Source organism: Eretmochelys imbricata, chromosome 8 (genome assembly GCF_965152235.1).
Source record: "Eretmochelys imbricata isolate rEreImb1 chromosome 8, rEreImb1.hap1, whole genome shotgun sequence".
NCBI lineage: Eukaryota > Metazoa > Chordata > Testudines > Cheloniidae > Eretmochelys > Eretmochelys imbricata.
The window spans coordinates 50,521,552-50,534,245 of NC_135579.1; the positions used below are offsets into that span (position 1 = coordinate 50,521,552).

Sequence of the window (12,694 nt, forward strand, 5' to 3'; positions counted from 1 at the left end):
CTTCAGGTAGAATGCCCTGCCAGCACCTCCATCCTGCTTATAGTCACTCAACCACCTGTGCTGCTCAGGGCACCGGCTCAGTCTAGTTGATGGTGAAGTGGCCACTGATGGTAAATCACTCTGCCTTTACCCAGGGAAATGTGTCGATGGGTTTTTCTCTCTGTCAAAATCAGTGGAACTTGGTGCTTATGAAAGTGATTGGATGGGTAGCACTGGCAAGAGCCAGGGACAGAATAGGCAGGTGCTCTGCAAACTCAACCCACGCTGCTCTCACAGTGCACCTCAATCCACAACCGCAGCTCACCTACTGTTCCAGTCCTGGCTCCCACCCACTGCCACTGCACCTGATCTGCAACCCCACGGCCGTTCCAGTGCTGCATAGCGACATGGCTCTCCCTGTGCACTTCGGTCCTCACTCACAGCACCCTTGCTATTGCAGTGCTGGGTCCCACATACAACTCTGCCAGTGCACTTCAGCCCATACCTGCCGCACCCACCTGCTGTTCCAGTTCAGAAGCCAGATTTCCCTCCAGCAGGGTACAAATAACTCCTGTTAAAGTAACCAGGAATTCCCCATGCTATGGGGAGCACCTGGGTTCCTGGGCCCCTCGCATATCTGCACTGCATCTCCGTTTTGTCCCTGCCTTCACACAGCGCTTCTTCTCGAATATGAAATGACGTCTTTCACTCCACACTGGCAACAACAGCTGCTTTCTAGGTCCCTCATCAACTGGCAGTGTCTGTCCCTAAGAGATGTGTCCTCAGGCCCATGTGGCTATGTGATGCTCTTATCCCATGTGCACACACCCCCATTTAAGCTCTGGGGCTCTAGTCCAAACCCATTAAAGCTAGTGGGGGTTAGTTTCTATTGACAGCAGTGGACATTGGTTCAGGAACTTTGTGCCTCTCTAGATCCTGAGAGAATGTCTGGCTGTCCTTCAAGCGTCCCTGATCCTCTCAGGCATGCTTTATCCTTCCCATGCGACCGGACTCTCCCAGCTTAGCGGCAGCGCTTTGGTTGTGACGACATTGTGCTGTTGCCGTGACGCATCCACGGATGTGGATGGCACCTTGACAGGCGCTGCCCTGGAGACTGAGCTGTTAATCTGGAGTTTCCAAGCCAAGTTGGATGTGAGACCGTCTCACTCAACCAACAAAGGAGAACTTCAGTGAAACAAACCAACCCTGGTCACGACACTGTGATGCCTCAGCTGGTCCGGGGTGATGACCAAGGGATCTCAGGGATGCTCTGTACTGTGAGATCACCCTATCACTGTAAGGATGGGTGAGAGCCTTACGCCAGGGTCCAGTGCTGGGCAGGAGCTCAAGCACCTTAGACACTGCTCTCTTCTACCTTTGGACATAGCTTCAGAGAGACTAGGCTGCTCTTGGCTTCACTCACCCTTGGCACACTGCAAATGCTCTGCTGAAACGCCCACCTAATCACAAGCCCCACAGGCAGCCGAGCGCCAGCTGCTGGGAAGCCCTTCCTGGAGACACCACTTCCGTCAGCAGGGACCGGGGAACAGAGAGCCTCCCCGGTTGGCAGGGGTGGGAGAGAGGACTTTCCCTGCAGAATGGGAGCTTGGTGAGGGACATAAAAAGACAACCAGAGTTTCAGATGACTTCAGCAGCCTGGGCGCTTGGCTTGGAGCTGGCTGGCTCTCAAGTATTTCCCAGTGTCCGTGGAGGGTACTTGGGGAGCTTGCTCCCAGCCCCACATCTCCACTGGCCTGCTGGCGGAGAAGAAGCTCCTATTTTTGAACGGCAGTGGAATTCCTGTGGAGTTACATTCTGCATCATTAGCAATACCCAGAGAATTCAGCATGATTTAAGTTATGGCACGGGATATGTGCTGGCCTCAAAGTGCCACCAGCTGCCTCTTGCTAATGGGCTGTTTTGTGCCCATGCCATCGACAGGGTTCTGAATCTTCCCATCATATAGTTTATTAGTTAAGCCTACTTATTCCCTCTTCCCTCCTAGAGAAGGGCTTGTGTAATGCTGACAGACCCTGGTCATTGGCAGCAGGATTGAACCTGCATCTTAGTGCATGACCCTCTACCGCATGAGCTAAGAGCCAACTGGCTGTTACCTAAGGCTGTAGAGCGGACTCATTTTATCTCTCTCTTTAAGTGGTCTCGGTGCCACTAGATGGGACAGAACACCACCCCCAGAAGGTGTGTGGCTTATACTTGCATCCAGATGCACCCTCCAGCTCGTAGAACCTGCACTGACCAATGCAGCACTGCGCCCCTTCCCTTCTCCCGGCTGTGCACAAACAACGCTCCCTCTCCTGCGGTGGAGAAGCCAAAGCAGATGAAAGCAGCAGCAGCCATGTCCCTACAGGCTGTGGTGTTAACTCCCCCGTAGAGCCACATGACCCAGTGCATGGCACAGAGCAAGCAGAGTGACACCTCCCACTCCTGCAGGCTGTGAGGGCGTTTCAGCTGCAAAGGTGCAGAGCTGAATGCATGGCACAACACAATGAGAATGGTGCCCCTACCCCTGCAGGCTGCGGTGCCTAGTGCATGGCATAGCGTGGGGAGATGCGCACCTGTAGTGTGGGAGGATGTTTCCTGTGCAAGACCACTGCAGTCATATACGTTCTGTACCCCTGCTTACTAAATTCTCCTCCAGATTTCAGCAGGGCTGCACTGGGATAACCCAGGGAGAGCTTGGCTGATGCTCACCAGTAGCCTGCGTACTTGGATGAAGAAACACTTGTTTTGCTTCATCTGGAAAACCCGATGGCTCTTCCTTTTTCTCCTTCAGCCTGTGTTTTATTCCTCATTGTTTTTGTACTCCTTACTCCTGGATGTCAGCTCAGACCAGCCTGGCTGACCTCCTGGTGTCAGCTCACACCAATTTGGAATCCTCCCATTTGGGGGAGCTGGGAAGTTATTTGGGGAATGGGGGAGGGTTGTAGCTTAACCAGTTTGTGGAGGCAGAGGGAGGTGGGAGGCTGATCCCCCTTCCCTCAAGAGAAAATAACGGAACTTCCTAGGACGAGGGCTAGCATAACATTGGCAGCTGAGCCAACGACAGGCGGAGACGCCAGTTGCATGCTCATAGGGGGATTGAGGGAAATCAGAGAATTGTCCATTCCGGAGATGTTTGGTCTCTCTAGCGTCTTTGGGGAGATTGGCGGGAAGATCTGTGTGCTTACCCTGCCGCTGTGGGAGAAATCAGGAACCATTCTTCTCTCTAGCCCATCACTCACCCCCTAACACGGCCTTGAACTGCACAAGTCTCTCGAGGGAGGAAATTATAGTTCCTCACAATTAAGGGTAGAAAAAAAATGTTGCTGGTGTCAGGGGACCAGCAGGCGTCGGCCAGAAAAACATCATGTCTCCAGAAGAGAGGCGTCAGGAATATCCCTCTGAACACAGCTGACGTCAGCCCCCGGAAACTGGATGGCTCGGGAGGGCTTGGGGCTGTTTTTCCAAGATATCACAGGTCAAGAAGCAATGTTATTTTTAAAACCTGGGTCCCCCGAGCAGCCCATGTGCATGAGGGAGCTTTTCTCCTCCCTCCATTCCTGTTATGTTTGTGCTTCTGTTCCTTCTGAGTCATGCCACAGAAATGTCCTCCAGGTTTATTTATGGGTTCAGAAAGGGATTTTCTCTCCCCCCTTCCATGTGTTGTTTGTGTTTTTTGGTTGGTTGATTGGTTGGGTTTTGTCTCCTTCCTCTGAAGCATCAGAGGTGGCCACCGCTAGAGATGGGACACTGGACGGGGTCAGCCAGTGCTCTGAGGTGGCACCGAGTGTTCTCTCTCTCAGGTGCTTGGCTGGCTGGTTCTTGCTCATGTGCCCAGGTTTAACTGATTACCATCTGTGAGGTCAGGAAGGAATTTCCCCCAGGTCAGATCAGCAGTGAGCTTGGTGGGGTATCACCTTCCTCTAGAGCCAGAGGTACAGGACATTTGTTGGGATCGAGAGGGTATATCCCACCTAATCAATTGCCTGACATTGCCGGGGCCTCAGGCATTGGTGCATCTTGGTCCCTTCTGTTCTCAGCCAGTGGCACATACCAGTGTAGTCTCCAGAGGGTTTCAATACTTGATCTAGTTGGTGTGGTGGTGTTCAGTGTGTGAGTGCCGGGCACTGTTGATGGCCTGCATTATGCAGGAGGTCAGGTGGGATGACCTGGGGGTCCCCTTTTCTGATTGCTCCTGCCCTGGTGGGGTTGAAGAGATAGTGTCATCACGGCGCGTGTTGGGGAAAGCCTGACAAGGCGATGCAGAGGGATCAGATTTTCCTAACTTTGCTGCATCTGGGTGGGGAGTGGCTGCTGTCTGCGATTTACATGGCAGGGGAAGTGTTTTCTGCAATCGCTGCTTGTGATGAGAAGTGGAGTAAGAAATGGGGTCCTCTCAGCCCCATCCTGGACCACCACCAGTAGCTCCAGCCATAGTTTCCCAAAGTGACTAATGATTTGGGGGTGACTCTGTTTTGGGGGCACCTGAGACACCATCCAGGGGCTTGATTCTCAGAGGAAACAGACTCAGCGCTTTGTGAAAACCAGGCACCTGGAGGTGGTCTCAGTTCGGGTACCCAAAAATGGAGGTGCCTGATATCGCTAGTCAATGTTGAAAATTTTGGCCGTTTCAGAATGCAATTCAAAATGTCCTCTTTGGTTTTCCTGTGCCCCGTGGGCCTGCTTTCAGCCTGCTTCAGGGGCCTTGTTTCTCTCTTCCAATCCCTTTCTGCTCCCACATTCTGCCAGCCACAGCCTCCTCTTTGTCTCTCCATCCTCCCCTGGGTGTGTGTGTGTGAGCTTTCACTGCAGTCCTTGGCATCCTGAGCAGCGTATTTGCATATCTGTAGGTCTCATTGAGTCTTCTCCTCATTCCAGATATCAGATGGGAAAGTATCTTTTCACCCTGGCCCATGCGTAGTTTTTCGGTCTCTCTGCTGTCACTGAATGCTCTTGTGCATTATAGGATACAGCTTCTGTGAAAGCCGGTATATAAAGTACAGTTGCATTTTTTGTTTGCCTGCATGAATGGTCGTGGGGGGGAGAAAAGTTCCCTTGGTATCTAGCCCCCAGTAGGGAGAGGTGGCTGCATTCCCCTCACAGTATCTCCCTACCATGTAACTTACAAGCTGCCAGTTGCTACGGAAAGATCATGATAGCATGTGATAAGTGAGGCCTTTTTCACCACTAATGATTTTATCAGCATTGTGCCGTATATTTAGTCTCTAAAATGCTACATTTCCTTGGTGGTATGTTTTTCCCCCATAAATCTGTTGCTCCAGGTCACCCAGGGCCTGATCCAAAGACTTTCTAGTCAATGGGACTCTTTCACCTGACTTCAGTGGGTTGTGGATCAGACACTGTGTCCTTTGAGTGGACACAGAAAATATGTCCCTCTTATTTGCTGGGACTGGCTATCACCATATTGTGGTGGCTAATGGGGTTCATGAATGCATTAGCAGTGAGAGCTTTAATACATGATGATAATGAATCCCTTGGACTGATTGCTAGCTTCGCTCAGGCATCCGCCCAATAGCAGCTGGAAAAGGGAGTCGCTCAAGTGGCATTGGCAGGTGCCTCACGGAGTTTGCCAGGGTAGCCAAGCTCTGGATGCCAGGAGCTGCAGCCCAGGGTCGGATGGAGGGACAGAGAGGAGGCTGCTGCTAGCAGAATGCAGGAGCCGAAAGGGATTGGATTCTGAAATGGCCAAAACTTTCAAAAGAGACTTGTGATTTCAGGCACCTCCATTTTTGGGTGCCCAAATTCAGAGGCCCTCGAGGTGTCTTGCCATGCCTGTATGTGCATATCTCTTGATCTGATTGATTCTTCTCCTCACTTCAGATATCAGATATCAGGAACGTATCGTTTCACCCCGGCCCACGCTTAGTTCTTTGGTCCCTCTGCCATCACTGAATGCTGCAAAGTGGAGGCAGGAGTCCAGTTGGAGCAGGGCAGGGCAGAGATCCAGGTACAGAGCTGGGAGGAGAGCAGAGAAGGGTCAGCACTGAAAGAAGGTGGGTGAGGTATGAATGGAGGAACAGAGAGAGAGAGCAAGGATCTTCAGGTCTGTTTCAGGGAGAGCCTAGCCTCTTGAGAAACCTGGGGGTGTCTCACTGAAACCAATACAGTTATAAGCACCTTTGTCCCACCTTTCTCCCTCTGGGTGAACACCCTTTCTCTCCCTTGAGTTCCCCCTTCTCTCTTTCCTAGAGCAAGTCCCCTTCTCTTCCCCCCAGTGGGGGTGGTCTCTTCCTTTCCTCTCTCTCCCTGGAGTTACCCATTCATCTCTCCTCCCATTTCCTTGCCTCATTTTTCTCTCTTTCCCCCTTTTCTCTCTTCCTAGGGGTCCCCCGGATTCCTGGTGCCCCAGGACAGGTACCTTCTCTAAGAGCAGAATTCAGTCTTAACTAGGGAGAGACTATAAATAGCAAGAATTATTTATATTTGCTTAGTTGTATCTCTGCCCAAGCCCTTTAACTAACATGATACGACTCAGCATTAAGGTAACGAATTAACAGTCTGGTTGGACATCTCCCTAAAACTGGCCAAACCGTTCCAGACTTTCCCAGAATGCACTGGGTCTCAAGGGATGGATTCTCTGGGGCTGCTTCTGCTCTGGTTGTTCCTATGCCTCTCCCAGGGCCCCGTTCTACACCAGTTCAACACAATCCTACTCCTTCCTGCTGCACTGAGATATCTGCTGACTGTCTCCCATTCCCTGTCCCTGCAGGGCGTACATGAGCGTGAAGGAGCTGAAGGAGGCACTGCAGCTGAACAGCACACACTTCCTCAATGTCTACTTTGCCAGCTCGGTGCGGGAGGAGCTGGCTGGTGCCGCCACCTGGCCATGGGATAAAGAGGCCCTCAGCCATCTGGGTAAGCCAGTCCCCTTATGTGACTCCCATGTGTCAGCTTCTCCCTCTGTGACTGGTGCACAGGGGACAGCTGCCTGCTTCGACACTCATAGGGCATGGGGAGGCAGGTGGGGCCAGCGGTCTGATCCAAAGCCCAATGGAGTCAGTGGCAAGACTCTGATTGACTTGAGTGGGTTCTGGATCAGACCCTGTGGCCTTCAGCATATGCAGTAGAGGCCTGTGCTTTGGAGCTAGGAGTCCTGCATTCATCCCAACCAGGGACTGTTATACTTGAGATGGCCAGCCCCTCGGGGTGGGGACGGAGCACAGGAAGAGCGCTTCCTTAGGATAGGCGCTCCTATCCAGGGGAGCTGTGATTGGGGTTTCATCTGGAAAGGAGCAAGGGAATCTTAACGTCAGGCCTGACTGTGGCCACACCAAGAGAGTCGGCGCGGACATGCCAGGGAGGATCAGAGTCAGAAGGTAAGTGATGTGGATCCATCCAAATTTACTGCCGTGAGCCCCAAGAGAAGCTTTGGAGAGAGGTTCAGAAAAGTTCCTTTTTCTCGTTTTGAGAGCAGAGGGGCTACAATTATGGCCAGTGTGGGGGAGAGGGCAGGCAGGGCTGCCCTATGGGCTGTGCAGCTTCCAAGGGGGCTGCTCGTTCTTTCCCCACCCTAGCATGGCTTCTGTCTAGCCCTACAGAGATCCAGGGTAGCACTGGGGTAGCACACAGAGAGAGGCAGCAGGGGCTGCAATAGTAGCAACGCTGGGTTGAACAGATTAGCTGTGTGTATAATTTGCAGGCTTCCTTTTGTGATTTCAGGAGAACTAAAGAAGAGATTTGAAAGCTTCCAGAGCAGGCCATCAGCACCAGGCATTAGCACCGAGGGCTCCTCTAGGCAAACATCAGTACAGATGCCAGATCTAGTCACTTTTTTAGAGCCTGATCCAACACCCAGCAAAGTCAATGGAAAGAATCCCACTGCCTTCAGTAGGCTTGGGAACAGGCCCCTAAATCAGCCCCAATAAAAAGTGGAGAGCAGGAGGTGCTAGAGTGACCAGATGTCCTAATTTTATAGGGACAGTCCCAATTTTTGGGTCTTTTTCTTATATAGGCTCCTATTACCTCCCACCCCCATCCCGATTTTTCACACGAGCTATCTGGTCACCCTAGGAGGTGCTCCCCCAATGGGGCACAGATAGCTGCTGTTCAAACAGAACTGATGTGGTTCATGTTTCCTTCTCTTCTGCATGTCTTTTTCTTTTTCTCTTTCTTCTATTTCCCTCTTCCCCCCCCCCCCCCTTCCCTCCCTCTCTCTGCTCTCAGACATTTCTGGCAGAGCCCTTTACTCTTTGCAGTCAAAACATCTTACTGAGCAACACTTAAGTAACTGGAAGTAATTGCTCCCGGCACCTGCATGCCAGACCTTGACCTTCTGCTTTTATAGCGTGGGGATGTTCAAACCTTCAAATTTTAAACAGTCATTGGAGCACTGTTTGAAAGTTATTTTTACAGTTTCCTTTCTTCAGCGTGCTGAATGCTCACGGTGCCGTGGATTTTGGGGCTGGCTTCTCAGCTGCAGAGTGCTCCGCTTGCTTGTTGAGGAAGGCAGATCTCCGTGGAATTCATTCCTTCAGCTACCAAGAATCATTTTCAAGGCTCAGCCACTTGTGACTGACATTAATTTTCCTACAACCAGCTCCTCAGTCATACTCCTTCTCTTCAACCCCCTCTGACTGTCCGTGTGTGTCCCCTATCCCTTCCCTTCATCACCAGGCCTTTCTCGGCTCCTTTTCAGTGCACACCTCTGACTCTGTGTTCATTAAGATGCATGCAGGAAGGCAGCAGGGTAGTCTGATGTCTCAAAGCTTTGCATTTACCTTATTCAGGCTCATCCAGCCTGAAATCGTAAGCCGAGCTAGGCACCTGCTGCAATGTTTGAGTCAAGCGCTTCAACTAAAGGTCCTGGGGTAGGGTGGGCTTTAGCCTGGCATTAGAGCCAGTGCTGGGAAGTTTGCATCTGGATCTGAACTTTGCCGAAGCTCAGGCATGGATTGAAGGCTTTGGTTCAAGACCGTCTCTTCTTTTGTGAGGGAGGGTGACATCTTTGCATTCAATCAACAGGTGTTTCCACCACACAGACATCACTTCACACATTGTAGCATGCATACCTGTCTCGGCTCAGAAGAGGCATAGGAACAAGCAGTAGTTCATTTGGACTTCAAAAAACAAAGCTTTTGACAAAGATCCAGATCCTCAAAGGTGCCTAATGCCCATTGGTTTTATTGGGAGTTAGGTACCTAAATACCTTGAGAATCTGGATCAAAGTCCCTCTGTCAGGGTTCCCTCCCCACTCTGAACTCTGGGATACAGATGTGGGGACCTCCATGAAGGACCCCCTAAGCTTATTTCTACCAGCTTAGGTTAAAACTTCCCCAAGACACAAATCCTTTCCTTGTCCTTGGATGGTATTGCTGCCACCACCAAGTGAGTGAGACAAAAATTCAGGAAAAAGGGCCACTTGGAGTCCCTGTTACCCCAACATATTCCCACAAACCCCTTCACCCCTTTTCCAGGGGAGGCTTGAGATTAATATACTAACCAATTGGTTACAATGTGAGCACAGACCAAACCCCTGGGTTTTTAGGACACTGAAAATCAATCAGGTTCTTAAAAGAAGAATTTTATTTTTTAAAAAAGTAAAAGAATCACACCTGCAAAATCAGGATGGAAGGTAACTTTACAGGGTAAATAAAAAGATTTAAAACACAGAGGATTCCCCTCTGATTCTGCTTTCCAGTTACAAAACAGGAATGAAATTACCTCTTAGCATAGGGAAAATTCACAAGCTAAAACAGAAGATAATCTAACACATTTCCTTGCCTTACTTACAATTTTTCTAATCTTATATGCTCATTTCAGGTAGGTTTTTAGGAGATGTTTTTTCCTGCCTGGTCCCTCTCTCCATCCAGAGAGGGAACAAACAAAGAGAGCACAAACAGAACCTCCCCCCCTGCAGATTTGAAAGTATCTTCTTTCTCCATTGGTCCTTCTGATCAGGTGCCAACTAGGTTAATTGAATGATTAACCCCTTAGAGGTAAGGCAATTATGTACAGCTTCCCTGTTCATATTTATGACACCCTCACATGAGCCTATGTTGGACAAATCCTTCTCACGTATGCATGGGAGTCCACTTTATCCCCTCTTCTCTGGACAAAACTATAATTATCAATTATCAAGACTGGGGAGCCCATATGGACAACCGCATGACACAAGGGATGTGGACATCTCGAGAATCCAGAATGCACATTGATATCCTGGAACTTTGAACAATATGAAAGGCACGCAAGTTCCTTCTTCCATTCATCCACTGTCACCATGTCCTGATAATGTCAAATAACACTATGACCATATTCTACATCAACAAGCAAGGGGAAGCAAAGTCTGCCTCCCTGTGCGCAGAAGCAGTCAACCTCTGCAACTGGTGCATCACTAATCAGATCGCCCTATCTGCAGCCTACCTTCTGGGGAAGCAGAATGTGCTCACAGATTCCCTCCAGCAGATGCTTTGGGATCGACCATGAGTGGGAACTCCACAACAGGGTGCTACATGACTTTTCATGCAATGGGGAATCACAGTCAGAGATCTGTTCACTTCTCAAACCAACAGCAAGTGCGCCATGTATTGCTCCAGAGAAGCTCTCAGTTATCACTTCCAGGGTGATGCGCTCCTTCTCTCCTGGTCAGACCAGCTCAACTATGCTACCACTCTTATCACGGGTGCTGCACAAGATCCAACAAGACAAGGTGACTGTCATCCTCATCACCCATTCTGGCCTAAATAGTTCGGTTCCCCAGCCTCCTGTACACATGTTGTCTCCCCTACCGATTGCCATCCTGACCTTTCTAGAGCTCCTGACCCTAGAATGTCCATGCTCCTCAGCCATGCAGGACATCCTTTCTATTAGCAGAAAGGACTCTACTAGAAAATGTTACCTGTCTAAATGGAAACGCTTCTACACTTGGACACAGCTAAGAGGCATTATGTTAGAGGCCGCAGACATTCTCTTCATTTTAGACTATAAAAGACATCAGGTCTCTCCCTCAGCTCCCTGTAAGTCCATCTAGCAGCAATCAGCGTGTTCCATCCTTCTACTGAGGGCTACTCCAGTTTTGCACACCCTCTGACCAACCGAGTCTGGAACGGCCTCATAAGAACCTTTCCACTTCCTCAAAAGATCACACCCCAATGGGACCAGAATCTTGTTCTTTTGGCACTAATAAGCCCTCTCCCCGCTTTGAGCCTTTAGCTACTTGCTCCATGGTTCTTCTCTCCATGAAGGTCATCTTCCTTGTAGCTATCACTTCAGCACAAAGGGTTGGTGAATTTGGAACAAGGATGGCAGACCCTCCATTCACTGTGTTCCACAAAGATAAAGTTTCCTTACATTTATACCCCAAAGTAGTTTAGGAGATTCACAGTATCAATCCATTCACTTGTATTCTTCCTGAAACCACACGTGTCTGTGGAAAGTAGACTTCGCTCCCTTGATATGCGACGAGCTTTGGCCTTTTCCCTACAGAGAACAAGACCAATCAGGAAGTCCCCAAGACAGCCCCCAAGAGAGTCAGTGGGCACGCTGCCTCTTCCCAGAGAATTTCTAAATGGCTTCCCAGCTGCGTTCTACTCGGCTATCAGCTCTTGAACTTCCCACCCCCTACAGGGGTACGAGCTCACTCCACTACCAGGTTGCAATGACCAGGTTGTCTCTTCAGGACGTACACCCCCTAGACATCTGTAAAGCAGTCACATGGAGTTTCATCCACACATTTTAAAAACTTTACACCCTGGTGCAGGACTCAACTGCTGATGCCTCCTTTGGAACAGCAGTGCTCTGCTCAACCTTACTGTCCTCATCCTCGCATCCTCATCTTGCTTAGGTACAGCTTGTCAGTCACCCACCATGGAATACAATAGGGACCATCACTCAAAGAAGAAGAAGAGGTTACTTACCTGTAACTGGAGGTTCTTCGAGATGCATGGTCCCTCTCTGTATTCCACTACCCGTTCTCCTTCCCCTCTGCTTTGGATCTCCTCTTGATTCGTGGCAGAGAAGGAAGTGAAGAGTTGGTTGGTTCGCCCCACCTTTATCATCTCAGTCAAAAGGACAAGCTGAGCCAGGGCGCATGCATGGACCAGCAGATGCTGCTTTCAAAATTTTTTGACTCCAGGTGCATAGCACGTATGCGTAATGCACAGTGGAATACAATAAGGACCACCCATCTCGAAGAACCTCCAGTTACAGATAAGTTACCTCCTTTTAGTCCAGGACATCACTACAGGGCAGAGTAAACTCGTTTGAGTGCCTTAGCGTAGCATGTTTCCTGTAAGGGGCAGAGTAAACTTAACTCTGAATTTCCTGGGTTTATAATGCTTGGTTTGGGGATAATTACAGCATCCCTGGAATTTCTTTTTTCTTTATTTATCTATCTATTTATTTATTTTACTCTCAAGTTACTGTTAGTTACTTTCAACCTTACATCCATCCAGAAGGCAACATATTTAAAACTAATGAAAATAAATACTTTTTATATTTACATAATTAACCATTGGAACTCACAGCTACAAGCTTTTGAGGCTGAGAGCTCAGCACAGAATGATTGAAGAGGGGGTCAGAGGTTTCTGTGGCTAGTAAGGCTATCCACAGTTACTCAGCGTGCCTGCCTCAGGATGGAAGCCAGCCGATTAACACCCTAGTGTAACACGTTAGTGCGGTAATGATCCATTCTGGAGACTTGACACCTGTCTCTAAACCAGGCCTAGGTGAGGAGGGAGTGTTACATGGGTGGCAGTCC

At 49.7% G+C, this 12,694-nt stretch overlaps 1 protein-coding gene across 1 annotated transcript in view; it reads left to right on the plus strand.

Annotated features, from left to right (window-relative positions):
• PAPPA2 (pappalysin 2) overlaps nt 1-12,694 on the plus strand; it is a 170,531-nt gene that overhangs the window by 42,646 nt on the left and 115,191 nt on the right. Inside the window, exon 3 of the mRNA XM_077825344.1 lies at nt 6,710-6,855. Within this exon, the coding sequence (XP_077681470.1) occupies nt 6,710-6,855 (146 nt within the window). The remainder of the gene's footprint in view (nt 1-6,709; nt 6,856-12,694) is intronic.